We start from the raw sequence: 18,008 nt of genomic DNA, 5'->3' as shown, positions 1-18,008 counted from the left end.
GTACAGCCAAATTGGCAATGATTCCTTTCTCATTCTCATTAAAATCTCAGTTCTGGTGTTATCCTCATAAATCAATTTTACATCTTTCCAGATTTTAGAAAATAGTGACCAGAATTGTTCAAAGTACTCCAAATGCGGTTTAACCAAGTTCCATAAAAGTTTAACCCAATTTCTCAGCTCTTTGTTCAATTCTATTCCTTTAGAAATGAACCCATGTTTGATTTGCCTTTTTAAGACCTTCATAACCAATGTTGCTATTTTTAGTAATGTGCATTGCCACTGCCAAACCTCTACCATATCCACTATTATTTTCCAAAGTGTACATATTCTCCTTATTCTGTGCACTTAATTACTTCCCACTTGTCTTAATGAAGTCCTTTTTCCAATTCAATGCCAATTCTGCACGTTTATTATTGTCTTCCAGTATTTTGTCACAGTTCTCCTCTGTATGCTGGGGTGTCAGTGAAGCAGAGAAAGGCCCACTACAAACAACAATAATCACTCTGGTCACCCAGAGGGCAAAATTCCCCACTTCGCGACACCACAAACGCAAACCGCCATCGGGCGTGGTGCACTGGCCAAAAGTGCCTGTGCCGGCTCAGCAGCCATGGTCTGGTCCCTCGCTGGTGGCGATAACCAGGTTGGCACCCCACGCCGAAGGAAAATGTATCACAGCCTTAGCAACAGCAACACTTAGTAATAAAAATGTATCAAAGGCTTAAATGTGATTAATGGGTTCAACACAGTATTCTCTCCCCTTCCTCGACGCTCCACTCCTCTCAAGCAGAGGTCTCACCGGCGTGAATTACGACAAGTATTTACAAACGTGGACTGGGCGTCATGGCTGCGGAGGGAGAGGCTGAAAAACCTGAAAACCCATTGAAAACTGTGGGGCATGCTGGGGACAGCTGCCTGGGTCGGGCAGTAGTGAGTGACTTGGTGACAAGTCTGTGGCCTTGGGGTGGCCTGGCTCAGACAGCCATTGCTGCAGTCTGTCTTTTAAACACACCCCTTTGGTGCTACTTGCATCCGGCTGCTCAAACTGCTGAGTGCTGCCTGTGTCCTGTGAATGTCAGAGAGCCTCAGGTCATCTGCGAGCCCACCCAGGTTGCCTCTCTGGACACCCTCAAATGCAGCAGTTTTCTCAAGGAGATGGGTGTGGCCAAGCTCAATCAGCGGCCCACCAAGTGTTGGCCCTCCTCAGAAGCCCACTGCAAAGGAAGCAGGGAACAGCAGAGCTCACCCCAACCAGAGGACACCTGCACTGTGGCCTTTGGAAGCCTCCCTGGTTCTCTGCCACTCTCAGGGCAGAAGCATCACCAGTGACCCAACCCCTCAGGATCACCAGCTGTCTCCTCCTGGTGAGGCTGGCAGCGCTGACTGCCTCTGCCACCTTCTCCCAAGCAGTGTTCAGGAGGGCAAGCATGAGTCTGCGGCCCACCCTGGGGAGGAGGGTGTCCCTCCACTCCCCACTGGCATGGAGCTGTGGGTCCACCTCAGTCTCCTGACCTCGAGGGGTGGGTCCTTTGTGAGCGTGTGGTAAGTGGAGGGCTCCAGCTGCCAGGCTCTTTGATACTAACTCCAGCCCCAGCAGTGAGAACGGCCACTGAGCCGGGAATTGCTGGAAATCCAAGCCAGCAGAGTGCTGGCCATTAGTACTGAACTGGTCCCCCAACTGTGCACCCAATGGGAACACCAATGACATGCACTCTCGTCGCGGCGTCAACACTTCATTCTCCCAAACAAAGAATTTGGACCAGTCACAGAATTCTTTCAGTGCACAAGGAGGCTATTTGGCTCCATCTCATTCTCCTGCCTTCTCCCCATAAACCTGCAGGATTCCTTTTCAGTTAATGGTCTAATTCCGTTATGAATTCCAAGTTTATTTATGTTACCTTTAACACTGTAATTTAGTGTTTCAAACATTCACCTTCACCCTGAGGGAACAGGTAATAAATGCTAGCCTTACCCGCAATGCCCACAACTAGAGACAGTAAACTCCCACTGTTTGCGGGATTTTGTTTCTGCGAATTCGCGTGATATGTGAAATCACAAACGGCCAACTTGCCCATGTGCAGAGCTGGCGTCCACGCAGTGCACGCTTTCTCCATGGGAAAGGTAAATATTCAACATTCTAAACCGTGGTGTTTTGGGGCCGCAAACTGTGAATATAGGAACAAATACATTTGCATTGGGTAAACAAATTCACGGAAGAGGGGGTCACGAATGACAGGAGTTTACTGTCGTGAAAGAACTATATTTCAAAAGCCACCAAAGTACAGTTCAGGCAATACTGCATTCGGAACACTTCAAAAGACATGTCTGATACAAGACAATTGTAAGATAGCACTTACGTGGCAAACCTCCTTGTTGGGCTCGGGGTGGGGCTTGGAGGGAGCCCATTGCTACTCACAAAAATCTGTAAAGAAGGTGAGAAGCATTGCTGTAGGGATAGGAGGAGGAAAAATAATAAGTAGTCAATATCTAGAAGAGAAATACAAGTCGTGCTAGCAATGAGTAGGAGCTGCTGCGTGTGAACATGTAGAGGATTAACTATATTTAAAGAATGGGGAAGATGAAGCTAAAGCAGCAAAAGAGAAGTTGAGATTAATTTGGACCCCCATTTATCAAATTGAAGTACCAGCACAATTTTTTGAAAGTTTGCAAATCATCTACATCACAGAAAGCTGCTCACCACTGATCCAGTTATCCAAATGTATCAACAGTCTAGTTGCCTGAACAGGGACAGAACGGAGTATTCAAAGAACAATACAGCACAGGAACAGGACCTTCGGCGTTCAAAACCTACATCAATCACGTGTCCTATCTAGACCAATTACCTGTATACTTTTATACCCCATCTGTTCATGTGCCTATCCAGATAAGTCTTAACGGTCGCTGAAGTATCTGTCTCAACCACCTCACTTGGCAATGCATTCCAGGCCACCACCACTCTCTGTGTGAAAACTTTCCCCGCACATCTTCACTGAACCTTTCCCCCCTCACCTTGAACCTGTGCCCCCTTGTAATTGTCATTTCTGCCCTGGGAAAAAGCCTCCAACTGTTCACCCTATCTATACCCCTAATAATTTTATAAACTTCTATCAGGTCGCCCCTCAGCCTCCGTCTCTCTAGAGGGAACAATCCCAGTTTATTCAATCTCTCCTCATAGCTAATGATGCTCCCAGCCATGCTTCAGTGGGCAGCATCTCATCTCCAAGTCAGAAGGTTGTGGGTTCGATCCCACCTCAGAGACTTGAGCATCTCACCTAAGCTGACACTCCACTGCAGTACTGGATGAATACCACACTGTCAGCTGGACATGAAAGATCACAAGAGACTCCTGGAATAGGAGGGGAATTCTCTCTGGTATCCTGTTAAATATTTATCCCTTATCCAACATCACAGAAATAGATTAACTGCTCATTATGGGAGCTTGCTGTTCACAAATGAGCTGCCGTGCTTCTTATAATAGTAATAATTGCTCATTGTCACGAGTAGGCTTCAATGAAGTTACTGTGAAAAGCCCCAGTCGCCACATTTGGCGCCTGTTCGGGGAGGTTGGTATGGGAACTGAACCGTGCTGCTGCCTTGTTCTGCTTTACAAGCCAGCTGTTGAGCCCGCTGTGCTAAACCAACCCATATATATTATATCAGTGAGTGCATTAAAATGTATTTTATCAGCTGTAAAGTGATCAGCACATCCCGAGAATTTCAAAAGAGCTATAGAAAACTTTGTCCAATACCTTTCTGCCAAATAAAACAATCTACTAGGTAAATGAGTTGGGGTCATTGAGAGTTTACAAAAACACCTCAGACTCTGATGTGTCCAATATCGTTTCAAGCACGTGATGCCAGGCTGGCACTAGCACTAGGGATCTACGTATTGTTGGGTTTGGCACATCCCATAATTTGTGAAACTATATCCCCAAATTGTTTATGACAAGTCTGTCAACAGGGAGCTGCAACATGTTCCGAAGTATTGCCTGGACACAGTTGCTCATATATAACTGGGCAGAGCCACAGCAGAGCAGAAGCTTCACCGTTCTGACTGGGGGACGATGGGGCAACTCAACAAATCGGAAACTGGCTCGGAGGAGCTACTGTTAGTAACAATTAGAATCTTTCTGAAATGAAAAATGAAAATTGCTTATTGTCACGAGGAGGCTTCAATGAAGTTACTGCGTAAAGCCCCTAGTCGCCACATTCCGGCGCTTGTTCGGGGAGGCTGGTACGGGAATTGAACCGTACTGCTGGCCTGCCTTGGTCTGCTTTAAAAGCCAGCGATTTAGCCTGGTGTGCTAAACCAGCCCCCTTTCTACAGTGCGGGAGGCCATTTGGCCCATTGAGTCTGTACTGGCTCGCTGAGAGAGCATTTTACCCAATCCCACTCCCCTGCCTTATTCCCGAAACGTTGCAGATTCTTGCTGTCCAGGTAGTAATCCAATAACTCGATCAAAGCTGCCTGCTCTGCCCTCTCAGCAAGTTCATTCCAGACTCCAAACGCCCTTTGTGTGAATATCTTTTCCTCATCACTTTTACTCCTGTTGCTCATTATGTTGAATCTGTGCTCTCTAATTCTTGATGTTCTCCTGACAGGGAACAGTTTCACACTAATTACCCTGTCCATACCCCTCAGGATCCTGAATATGAAATGAAATGAAATGAAAATGAAATGAAATGAAAATCGCTTATTGTCACGAGTAGGCTTCAATGAAGTTACTGTGAAAAGCCCCTAGTCGCCACATTCCGGCGCCTGTCCGGGGAGGCTGGTACGGGAATCGAACCGTGCTGCTGGCCTGCTTGGTCTGCTTTAAAAGCCAGCGATTTAGCTGAGTGAGCTAAACCAGCCCCTTGATGGAATATCTCCATCAAGTCTCCTCTCAGCTTCTTTCCTCCCAGGAAAACAGACCCAACCTCTCCAGTCTATCCTCACAGCTACAGTTCTTCATCCTTGGAATCATTCCTGTGGGAGTACTGGGAGCCATTTTCCAGTGTGGCTCCCCGAACGGGACACAGTGTCCAGGTGAGGCCTAACTAGTGTCTTAGACAAGTTCAACATTCCCTCCCTCCTTACTCTTGTATTCAATGCCCCTATTATTAAAGCCCAAGATCTATCTGGTTTATTAACTGCTCTCGCACCAGGCCCGGCCATCTTCAATGACCCAGGTACATATACACCGAGCTCCCTCTGTTCCTGCACCTCCTTTAGAGTTTCTCCCTTTATTCTGAACTGCCCACATTCTTCCTGCCAAAATAATTCACCTCAGACTTCTCTGCTTTAAACTTCACCTGCCACTTGTCTGCCCAACACACCAATATGTCGATATCCTTTTGAAGTTCAAGTCTATCCTCATCCCAGCTGGCAATTTTTCCAATCTTTGCATCATCTACAAATTTGAACTCATGCCCTGAACACCAGTCTGGGTCATTAATATATATCAGCAAGGGCCCCGACACTGACCCCTGGAGAACACCACTACAAACCTTCCTCTAATCTGAAAAACAACCATTTATCATTACTGCTTCCTGTCACTCAGCCAACTTCACATCCAAGTGCCGACTTTCACTTTTATTCCAGAAGCTAGAATTTTGCTCACAAGTCTGTTTTGTCACCTTAGAATCATAGAATCTCTTCAGTGCAGAAGGAGGCCATTTGGCCCATCAAGTCTACATTGACTCCCTGAAAGAGCACTCTAGCTAGGTCGACTCCACAACCCTATCCCTGTAACCCCATCTAAGCATAACCCCTCCAAATGAGGCAGCAGTGCTAACAACTCTGCTACCGTGCCATCCAGCGTCCCTCGCACTGTGAGGCAGCAGTGCTAACCACTGTGCCGCCCCGTTTTTGAAAATCCATATTAACTAATAATCTTTATAATCACAAGTAGGCTTATATTTACACTGCAATGAAGTTACTGTTAAAAGCCCCTAGTCACCACATTCCGGCGCCTGTTCGGGTACACAGAGGGAGAATTCAGAATGTCCAATTTGCCTAACAGCACGTCTTTCGGGACCTGTGGGAGGAAACCGGAGCACCCGGAGGAAACCCACGCAGACACGGGGAGAACGTGCAAACTCCACACAGACAGGGACCCAAGCCGGGAATTGAACCTGGGACCCTGGAGCTGTGAGGCAGCAGTGCTAACCACTGTGCTACCGTGCCCTGAGTGATATGCAAATGGCGGACACATTGAGATCATTATTTCTCAGATAACTTTAGCTCAACTCCTGCTCAATTTGGTTTCTTCACAATGACTCCCCATTAGACAAAGCTGGGTTCACTTTTTGAAAAAAATCATTTACAAATGATGATACTTTTTCTTTCTGCCCTGAACAAGTTACTTTGTGTAATGACTCCTACCTTCCCGATACCTCTGGTTGGTGAAGGAGCTGGGGACACTGGAATGAAGTCAATACGCTTTGGCGAGGCAGATTTATCCAGGTCATTGTCACTCTGGGAGAACAGAATAACACTCGTTCTCAATTACTCTAGCAACGACCAGCTTGAACAGAACTCAATATTCTTCTTGGACGAAATGGCAATAATTAGACTACAGCACATATGTACCCCCTATAATAGAATATAATATAGTAAGAGCACTCATTGAACAAAACATTCTGTACAATTCACAGCCCTCTCACAAGCAGTTAGAGAATATAGCAAATTGTGCATCTTAAACAGGATGATGGTGAATGTAGGGTAAGCTGCAACTGTTGCCTCACGGAGTCACACAGGCAACTGAGTACAGTTATATCACCTCACTGAGTCACACAGGTAACTGAGTACAGTTATATCACCTCACTGAGTCACACAGGTAACTGAGTACAGTTATATCACCTCAGTGAGACACACAGGCAACTGAGTACAGTTATATCACCTCACTGAGTCACACAGGTAACTGAGTACAGTTATATCACTCAGTGAGTCACACAGGCAACTGAGTACAGTTATATCACCTCAGTGAGACACACAGGCAACTGAGTACAGTTATATCACCTCACTGAGTCACACAGGTAACTGAGTACAGTTATATCACTCAGTGAGACACACAGGCAACTGAGTACAGTTATATCACCTCACTGAGTCACACAGGTAACTGAGTACAGTTATATCACTCAGTGAGACACACAGGCAACTGAGTACAGTTATATCACTCACTGAGTCACACAGGTAACTGAGTACAGTTATATCACCTCAGTGAGACACACAGGCAACTGAGTACAGTTATATCACCTCACTGAGTCACACAGGTAACTGAGTACAGTTATATCACTCAGTGAGTCACACAGGCAACTGAGTACAGTTATATCACCTCAGTGAGACACACAGGCAACTGAGTACAGTTATATCACCTCACTGAGTCACACAGGTAACTGAGTACAGTTATATCACTCAGTGAGACACACAGGCAACTGAGTACAGTTATATCACCTCAGTGAGACACACAGGTAACTGAGTACAGTTATATCACTCAGTGAGACACACAGGCAACTGAGTACAGTTATATCACTCACTGAGTCACACAGGTAACTGAGTACAGTTATATCACCTCACTGAGTCACACAGGTAACTGAGTACAGTTATATCACTCAGTGAGACACACAGGCAACTGAGTACAGTTATATCACTCACTGAGTCACACAGGTAACTGAGTACAGTTATATCACCTCAGTGAGACACACAGGCAACTGAGTACAGTTATATCACCTCACTGAGTCACACAGGTAACTGAGTACAGTTATATCACTCAGTGAGTCACACAGGCAACTGAGTACAGTTATATCACCTCACTGAGTCACACAGGCAACTGAGTACAGTTATATCACCTCACTGAGTCACACAGGCAACTGAGTACAGTTATATCACCTCAGTGAGACACACAGGCAACTGAGTACAGTTATATCACCTCACTGAGTCACACAGGTAACTGAGTACAGTTATATCACCTCACTGAGTCACACAGGTAACTGAGTACAGTTATATCACCTCAGTGAGACACACAGGTAACTGAGTACAGTTATATCACTCAGTGAGACACACAGGCAACTGAGTACAGTTATATCACCTCACTGAGACACACAGGCAACTGAGTACAGTTATATCACTCAGTGAGACACACAGGTAACTGAGTACAGTTATATCACCTCAGTGAGATACACAGGTAACTGAGTACAGTTATATCACCTCACTGAGTCACACAGGCAACTGAGTACAGTTATATCACCTCAGTGAGACACACAGGCAACTGAGTACAGTTATATCACCTCACTGAGTCACACAGGTAACTGAGTACAGTTATATCACCTCACTGAGTCACACAGGTAACTGAGTACAGTTATATCACCTCAGTGAGACACACAGGCAACTGAGTACAGTTATATCACCTCACTGAGTCACACAGGTAACTGAGTACAGTTATATCACCTCAGTGAGACACACAGGCAACTGAGTACAGTTATATCACCTCAGTGATACACACAGGTAACTGAGTACAGTTATATCACTCAGTGAGTCACACAGGTAACTGAGTACAGTTATATCACTCACTGAGTCACACAGGTAACTGAGTACAGTTATATCACTCAGTGAGACACACAGGTAACTGAGTACAGTTATATCACTCACTGAGTCACACAGGTAACTGAGTACAGTTATATCACCTCAGTGAGACACACAGGTAACTGAGTACAGTTATATCACCTCAGTGAGACACACAGGTAACTGAGTACAGTTATATCACTCACTGAGTCACACAGGTAACTGAGTACAGTTATATCACTCAGTGAGACACACAGGCAACTGAGTACAGTTATATCACTCAGTGAGACACACAGGTAACTGAGTACAGTTATATCACCTCACTGAGTCACACAGGCAACTGAGTACAGTTATATCACTCAGTGAGACACACAGGTAACTGAGTACAGTTATATCACCTCACTGAGACACACAGGTAACTGAGTACAGTTATATCACCTCACTGAGTCACACAGGTAACTGAGTACAGTTATATCACTCAGTGAGACACACAGGTAACTGAGTACAGTTATATCACTCACTGAGTCACACAGGTAACTGAGTACAGTTATATCACCTCAGTGAGACACACAGGTAACTGAGTACAGTTATATCACTCAGTGAGACACACAGGCAACTGAGTACAGTTATATCACCTGAGTCACACAGGTAACTGAGTACAGTTATATCACCTCAGTGAGTCACACAGGTAACTGAGTACAGTTATATCACCTCAGTGAGACACACAGGTAACTGAGTACAGTTATATCACTCAGTGAGACACACAGGTAACTGAGTACAGTTATATCACCTCACTGAGTCACACAGGTAACTGAGTACAGTTATATCACCTCACTGAGTCACACAGGTAACTGAGTACAGTTATATCACCTCAGTGAGACACACAGGTAACTGAGTACAGTTATATCACCTCACTGAGTCACACAGGCAACTGAGTACAGTTATATCACCTCACTGAGTCACACAGGTAACTGAGTACAGTTATATCACCTCAGTGAGACACACAGGTAACTGAGTACAGTTATATCACTCAGTGAGACACACAGGTAACTGAGTACAGTTATATCACCTCACTGAGTCACACAGGTAACTGAGTACAGTTATATCACCTCACTGAGTCACACAGGTAACTGAGTACAGTTATATCACCTCAGTGAGACACACAGGCAACTGAGTACAGTTATATCACCTCAGTGAGACACACAGGTAACTGAGTACAGTTATATCACTCAGTGAGACACACAGGTAACTGAGTACAGTTATATCACCTCAGTGAGACACACAGGTAACTGAGTACAGTTATATCACCTCAGTGAGTCACACAGGTAACTGAGTACAGTTATATCACCTCAGTGAGACACACAGGTAACTGAGTACAGTTATATCACCTCAGTGAGACACACAGGTAACTGAGTACAGTTATATCACCTCAGTGAGTCACACAGGTAACTGAGTACAGTTATATCACCTCAGTGAGACACACAGGTAACTGAGTACAGTTATATCACTCAGTGAGTCACACAGGTAACTGAGTACAGTTATATCACCTCAGTGAGACACACAGGTAACTGAGTACAGTTATATCACTCAGTGAGACACACAGGTAACTGAGTACAGTTATATCACTCAGTGAGACACACAGGTAACTGAGCACAGTTATATCACCTCACTGAGTCACACAGGTAACTGAGTACAGTTATATCACCTCACTGAGTCACACAGGCAACTGAGTACAGTTATATCACTCAGTGAGACACACAGGTAACTGAGTACAGTTATATCACCTCACTGAGTCACACAGGTAACTGAGTACAGTTATATCACCTCACTGAGTCACACAGGCAACTGAGTACAGTTATATCACTCAGTGAGACACACAGGTAACTGAGTACAGTTATATCACTCAGTGAGTCACACAGGTAACTGAGTACAGTTATATCACCTCAGTGAGATACACAGGTAACTGAGTACAGTTATATCACTGAGTGAGTCACACAGGTAACTGAGTACAGTTATATCACTCAGTGAGTCACACAGGCAACTGAGTACAGTTATATCACCTCAGTGAGATACACAGGTAACTGAGTACAGTTATATCACCTCACTGAGTCACACAGGTAACTGAGTACAGTTATATCACCTCAGTGAGATACACAGGCAACTGAGTACAGTTATATCACCTCAGAGTCACACAGGCAACTGAGTACAGTTATATCACCTCACTGAGTCACACAGGTAACTGAGTACAGTTATATCACCTCAGTGAGATACACAGGCAACTGAGTACAGTTATATCACCTCAGAGTCACACAGGCAACTGAGTACAGTTATATCACCTCACTGAGTCACACAGGTAACTGAGTACAGTTATATCACTCAGTGAGTCACACAGGCAACTGAGTACAGTTATATCACTCAGTGAGTCACACAGGCAACTGAGTACAGTTATATCACTCAGTGAGTCACACAGGCAACTGAGTACAGTTATATCACCTCAGAGTCACACAGGTAACTGAGTACAGTTATATCACCTCAGTGAGATACACAGGCAACTGAGTACAGTTATATCACCTCAGAGACACACAGGTAACTGAGTACAGTTATATCACCTCAGTGAGTCACACAGGTAACTGAGTACAGTTATATCACTCAGTGAGACACACAGGTAACTGAGTACAGTTATATCACCTCACTGAGTCACACAGGTAACTGAGTACAGTTATATCACCTCACTGAGTCACACAGGTAACTGAGTACAGTTATATCACCTCAGAGTCACACAGGTAACTGAGTACAGTTATATCACCTCACTGAGTCACACAGGTAACTGAGTACAGTTATATCACCTCAGAGTCACACAGGTAACTGAGTACAGTTATATCACTCACTGAGTCACACAGGTAACTGAGTACAGTTATATCACCTCACTGAGTCACACAGGCAACTGAGTACAGTTATATCACCTCAGTGAGACACACAGGCAACTGAGTACAGTTATATCACCTCAGTGAGACACACAGGTAACTGAGTACAGTTATATCACCTCAGTGAGTCACACAGGCAACTGAGTACAGTTATATCACCTCAGTGAGTCACACAGGCAACTGAGTACAGTTATATCACCTCAGTGAGATACACAGGCAACTGAGTACAGTTATATCACCTCAGTGAGGCACACAGGTAACTGGATACAGGTATACTGTGAAATGTTGAAACAAACAAAAAACAAAGAATACAGCACAGGAACAGACTCTTCGGCCCTCCATGCCTGTGCCGACCATGGTACCTGCCTAAACTAAAACCGTCTGCACTTACAGAATCCGTATCCTTCCATTCCCACCCTATTCATATATTTGTCCAGTTGCCCCTTAAATGCTGCTATCGTACCTGCTCCCACCACCTCCCCAGGTATCACATTCCATATATTTACCACCCTCTGTGTAAAAAAACTTGCTTCAGGGCAGCACGGTGGCCTAGTGGTTCGCACAGCTGCCTACGGCGCTGAGGTCCCAGGTTCGATCCCGGCTCTGGGTCACTGTCCGTGTGGAGTTTGCACATTCTCCCCGTGTCTGCGTGGGTTTCGCCCCCACAACCCAAAGATGTGCAGAGTAAGTGGATTGGCCACACTAAATTGCCCCTAATTGGAAAAAATAATTGGGTAATCTAAATTTTAAAAAAAACTTGCTTCACACATCTGTTCTAAACATTTCCCCATAAACTTTAAACCTATGTCCTCTAGCACTTGTCTCTCCTACTCTAGGAAAGGGTATCTGACTATCCAGTCTATCCATGCCACTCATAATGCTGTTGTAATTAGCCTTCCCCCAGTCTAATACCTTCACTTGAGGACCACTCTTGTCCTTTTCCATAAGCAGCTTAAAACTTAAATTATGATCACTGTTTCCAAAATGATCTACTGAAACTTCGATCAGCTCGCCGGGCTCATTCCCCAGCACCAGGTCTAATATGGCCCCCTCCCAAGTTGGGCTATTTACATATTGTATCAAGAAACCCTCCTGGATGCTCCGTACAAATTCTGCTCCATCCATGCCTCCAGCAGTAAGTGTGTCCCAGTCAATATCGGGAAAGTTAAAATCACCCACCACGACAATCCTATTGTTTCTGCACCTTTCCAAGATCTGTCTGCATATCTGTTCCTCTATCTCCCAAAGCAAATACAAATAGATCATTTTCTCAAGGAGCACATCAGAGGACTGGAATGAGCTGTGGTTAGAACAACCGAGAAGGTGGCGCAGTGGTTAGCACTGCTGCATCACGGCACCGAGGTCCCAGGTTCGATCCCGGCTCTGGGTCACTGTGTGGAGTTTGCACATTCTCCCAGTGTCTGCTTGGGTTTCGTCCCCACAACCCAAAGATGTGCAGGGTAGGTGTATTGGCATTGCTAAATTGCCCCTTAATTAGAAAAATGAATTGGGTACTCTAAAAGTTATAAAAAATTAAAAAGAACCTAGAAGGGTTGAATAACTGGACATTTCACTCCAAGTACATTGATCACTCACCAGGTTCAAGCTCTCTTCCCATGAAACACTCATCTGCATTGCTGCCTGCACTCCCCTGTTTAAAAAAGATTCAGAATTAACATGGAAAGTCTACAGACTATTAACTAGTGTCAGGAGGTACCGGTAACTAAAACAGATTCTGTAGCAGTTTGAAAATACAAAACAGCAATAGCAGAGCACCAATTCTCAATATCGAGCTATAGATGCCATTTGTAAAACACCTCCCCTATGTCACAGCTGCTTGAAGTAAAATATTTTTTAAAAAGAGACTGGCTATAATATCCAGACATACAGTTTCAAAATAACTAGTAGCACCAAAGGCTTTGACTGTAATTTGGAATTGAACATTTCTCTGATCTTACCTCTCATGAGCTGTCTCTCTGTTCATGAGATCCATTCCTTCCTCCTGGTCAAAGAAAAATCCAAGTATTGGAGTTAATTTTGATATATTTGCAGCCAGATATAATAACAAGAGTCTGCAGCTTTGAGCGTGCACATCACACTTCAAGCTTCACAGAATCACGTGAATCTGTCTTGCTGGTTCAACAGCATTGATTGAATTTTCCCAGGTGGTGTGTTGATGAGGACAGTGTAATTGATGTAATTTCCATAGACTTCAGTAAGGGTCTTGGCACGGTCCTGCATGGGAGGCTAATTAAGAAGGTACGAATCTATAAGATCCAAGGCAATTTGGCAAATTGAGCCCAAAATTGGCTTAGTGGTAGGAGGCAGAGGGTGATGGTTGAAGGTTGTTTTTCTGTCTGGAAGCCTGCGTCCAGTGATGTTCGGCAAGGATCGGTGCTGGGTCCCTTGCTGTTTGTAGTGTACATTAATGATCTAGATGCGAATGTGGGAGGTATGATCAGTAAATTCACAGATGATATGGAAATTTGTGGTATGGTAAATAGCGAGGAGGAAAGCCTGAGGTTACTGGGTGATATAGACGATTCATTTGAGGACTAACAAGGTTAGGGAATAAACAATGAACGGTATGGCGCTAGAAAGTACAGAGGACCAGAAGAATCTAGGAGTTCAAGTTCATTTGTCCCTGAAGACAGCAGGATAGGTAGATAACGTGGTTAAGAAGGCCTATGAGATATTTGCCTTTCTAAGTCAAGGTACAGAATAGAAGGACAGTGGACCATAAATTCACCCCCAGCGACAATGGGCACCTCCTTTAAAGATGGAGGCAGGACAAAAGGGTGGGGGAAATAGGCGTAGAAGGCAGAGTAGCAATCCTGGGGGAACTCACGGACAAGTTCCAGCTCCTGAAAGCGAGCGAGATCCGGCACATACAGATAAGGAACTTCCTCCGCAAGGTTCCCTCAGCTACGAGGATGCTCCCTACTGGACAGACGCCTGACCACAGGCCAGCACGGGGACGGTAATTGCACGGACGATTATTAGAGGTGGTATGGTCACCGCTGGATGAGATACGGGAAAAGTGGGAGGAAGGGTTGGGAGATAGGGGGAGGACTCTAGGTTGAAGCACTGCACAGACGGTGGGGGATGAATGTAATGCGACATGAACCCAAGGTCTCGGTTGAGGCCATACTCATGTGTGCGGAACTTGGCTATAAATTTCTGCTCAGCGATTCTGCGTTGGCTCTTTATATTTCTGTCCAAATCATTAAGATATACCACAAGGCACAGAAGAATCTTGCACATCCTGCCGCAAACCTTACCTCCTGCTGTGGATTTTTGGTTGCACTTTTCAACCAACATTTGTAACTGTATATTTTTTTTAATCAACATTTTCTATTGGGTTTTACACTGACAAGATGGTCACAATGTGGCTGCAGTCTCCGTTCTCTAGATGGTTATGTGCATGAACTTCTGAATCTCGTCTCCCAACTCCATCTCCATTGTGTAGATTAAATAACTTGTGCTGATTGGCTGACAATCGGCTATTTATTAGGGTCTGCTAAACACTCCGAGTATACTGCCCAGCCTGCAGCTGAGGCCTCAAAGCTATTTTGTCCCAGAAGAATCATAGAAAGCAATCAGACAGCACAGGCGGCCATTCGGCCCATCTTTTCCATGCCAGACAGAGGACCCAGATGCTCTTTCCAATCCCACCTTTCCGCACTCGGTCCATAGCCCCGTAGCTTACAGTGCTTAAGGTGCAGATCCAGATACTAAAAGAGCAGGGTAGCATGGTGGTTAGCATAAATGCTTCACAGCTCCAGGGTCCCAGGTTCGATTCCTGGCTGGGGCACTGTCTGTGTGGAGTCTGCACGTCCTCCCCCTGTGTGCGTGGGTTTCCTCCGGGTGCTCCGGTTTCCTCCCACAGTCCAAAGATGTGCGGGTTAGGTGGATTGGCCATGCTAAATTGCCCGTAGTGTCCTAATAAAAGTAAGGTTAAGGGGGGGGTTGTTGGGTTACGGGTATAGGGTGTAGGGTTTGAGTAGGGTGATCATGATCATGGCTCGGCACAGCATTGAGGACCGAAGGGCCTGTTCTGTGCTGTACTGTTCTATGTTCTATCTCCTCCTTGACCTCCTTCAGTAGCCTCGGAAACAATCCATCTGACCCTGGTGACTTATTAACTTTCAAGGATTTCAATCCTTCGAGTACTTCCTCTCTCTGATTATCACATCCAGTATCTTAGAGTGCTCCTCCTGGACTACTATATCTGTATTATGAGAAGATTTGTTACAGGTCAGTGCATCTGTACAAAACAAAAACATGGTCACCTCATTTTAGGAAGGATGTGGAAGCTTTGGAAAAGGTGCAAAGGAGATTTACCAGGATGTTGCCTGGAATGGAGAGTAGGTCTTACGAGGAAAGGTTGAGGGTGCTAGGCCTTTTCTCATTAGAACGGAGAAGGATGAGGGGCGACTTGATAGAGGTTTATAAGATGATCAGGGGAATAGATAGAGTAGACAGTCAGAAACTTTTCCCCGGGTGGAACAAACCATTACAAGGGGACATAAATTTAAGGTAAATGGTGGAAGATATAGGGGGGATGTCAGAGGTAGGTTCTTTACCCAGAGAGTAGTGGGGGCATGGAATGCACTGCCTATGGAAGTAGTTGAGTCGGGAGCGGCTATTAGATAGGTACATGGATTACGGTAGAATAATGGAGTGTAGATTAATTTGTTCTTAAGGGCAGCACGGTAGCATTGTGGATAGCACAATTGCTTCACAGCTCCAGGGTCCCAGGTTCGATTCCGGCTTGAGTCACTGTCTGTGTGGAGTCTGCACATCCTCCCTGTGTGTGCGTGGGTTTCCTCCGGGTGCTCCGGTTTCCTCCCACAACCCAAAGATGTGCAGGTTGGGTGGATTGGCCATGAAAAATTGCCCTTAGTGTCCAAAATTCTATCATAATCTATGATTAACCTAGGACAAAAGTTCGGCACAACATCGTGGGCCGAAGGGCCTGTTCTGTGCTGTATTTCTCTATGTTCTATGTCAATAGAATCAGGCAATTTACTTCCATGTGTTATAACTTCTACACACACAGCAGCTTGCACTGTACGCTGACAAACATTTTCATTTTAGTCTGTAAACTAATCTAACATGTTGGATGTCTCTTGTAGAATACAATAATAACTAGGTTATTGATGAAAAGCTCCCCAGCAAATACCGTATAGACCAGGAGCATTGGCACAATCTCCAATCAGCAGCAGAGCATGATTGAATATCAAAGCCCTGTACTGACATCTCCCTCTGTTCTCAGTTAAATGTGCATCAGCATTACCTGTTTGATCTGATGCAGCCTGCTGCTGGGGATACGAACTGGTGATGAGGGAACAATCTACAAAACAAAGGTAAACTCAATAATAAATGCAAGCAGTTCATTACAAATATAGAACATACACATTTCAAATTATATTTTGTGTGAATTTTTGTGATCAAACTGAGAATTATATCATCCCTCGGGAATGCAGCGCTGTCTGTTTCTGGATACGCAATGCTAAACAAGCTCAACATTGCACACAACAAAGGATTTGAGCTGGAGCGCAGCGTTCTGATCTCTTCTGAGATGTGGCTGAATCACTCCAAACCTGCTATTTGGTGTGGCCACTCTGTGACACTGACCAATGAGACCTGGGTTGGAACCAACCAAGCTTGCTTTGCCCTGGACCCCTGTACACAGTTTATTCTATCATTTTCAGGCACTATGCTGACTGGACAGTGCAGTGATAGGCAGGATGTACTGGAAAGGCTAGTTGCTAAGAGAGGTCCAATGCTTTGTAATCCAGGTTGTGAAAGAAACTGGGGGTGAAGAGAGCGGACGGGCTCATCATAGCTTTCCAATTTCCCCCAGATATAGGAGAGGTGCCAGAGGACTGAAGAGTGACAAAGAACATAGAAAAGTACAGCACAGGAACAGGCCCTTCGGCCCTCCAAGCCTGTACCGATCATGATGTCCTAACAAAAAAAATTACTTCTGCCCTTACTCAGTCCGTATCCCTCTATTTCCTCCCTATTCATGCATCCATCCAAATATCTCTTAAATGTTGCTATTGTGCCTGCTTCCACCACACCCTCTGGCAGCGCGTTCCAGGCATCCACCACACTCTGCATGAAAATCTTACCCCGCACATCTCCCTTAAACCTTCCCCCTCTCACCTTGACCTTGTGCCACCTTTTAATTGACACTTGCACCCTTGGAAAAAGCCTCTGACTATCCACCCTGTCTATGCCTCTCATAATTTTGTAGAATCTATCAGGTCTCCCCTCAGCCTCCATCTTTCCAATGAAAACAATCCTAGTTTATTCAACCTCTCCTCACAGCCAACATCCTCGAGACCAGGCAACATCCTGGTGAATCTGCTTTACACTCTCTCCAAAGCTTCCACGTCCTTCTGATAATGTGGTGACCAGAACTGCACGTAATACCCCAAATGCGGCCTCTCAGGGTTTCATGTAGCTGCAACATGATTTCCCACTCCTGTACTCAATGCCCTGGCTGATGAAGGCAAACATGCCGTATGCCT

General features: G+C 45.1%; 1 protein-coding gene across 8 annotated transcripts in view; it reads right to left on the bottom strand.

Moving 5' to 3' along the window:
• pabir2 (PABIR family member 2) overlaps positions 1-18,008 on the bottom strand; it is a 71,081-nt gene that overhangs the window by 34,856 nt on the left and 18,217 nt on the right. For 2 of the 8 annotated variants that reach the window (XM_038775064.1, XM_038775063.1), the window contains exons 3-7: positions 16,766-16,822; positions 13,425-13,468; positions 13,063-13,117; positions 6,365-6,457; positions 2,355-2,443 (exon numbers count right to left, since the gene is read on the bottom strand). In XM_038775064.1, the coding sequence (XP_038630992.1) occupies positions 2,355-2,443; positions 6,365-6,457; positions 13,063-13,117; positions 13,425-13,468; positions 16,766-16,822 (338 nt within the window). The remainder of the gene's footprint in view (positions 1-2,354; positions 2,444-6,364; positions 6,458-13,062; positions 13,118-13,424; positions 13,469-16,765; positions 16,823-18,008) is intronic. The other 6 variants (XM_038775065.1, XM_038775066.1, XM_038775069.1 and 3 more) reach the window with 3 other exon arrangements.

The sequence above is a fragment of the Scyliorhinus canicula genome, chromosome 17 (genome assembly GCF_902713615.1).
Source record: "Scyliorhinus canicula chromosome 17, sScyCan1.1, whole genome shotgun sequence".
Lineage (NCBI taxonomy): Eukaryota > Metazoa > Chordata > Chondrichthyes > Carcharhiniformes > Scyliorhinidae > Scyliorhinus > Scyliorhinus canicula.
The sequence above is the reverse complement of the archived record's forward strand: the minus strand, read 5'-3'. Positions and strand labels throughout refer to the sequence as shown.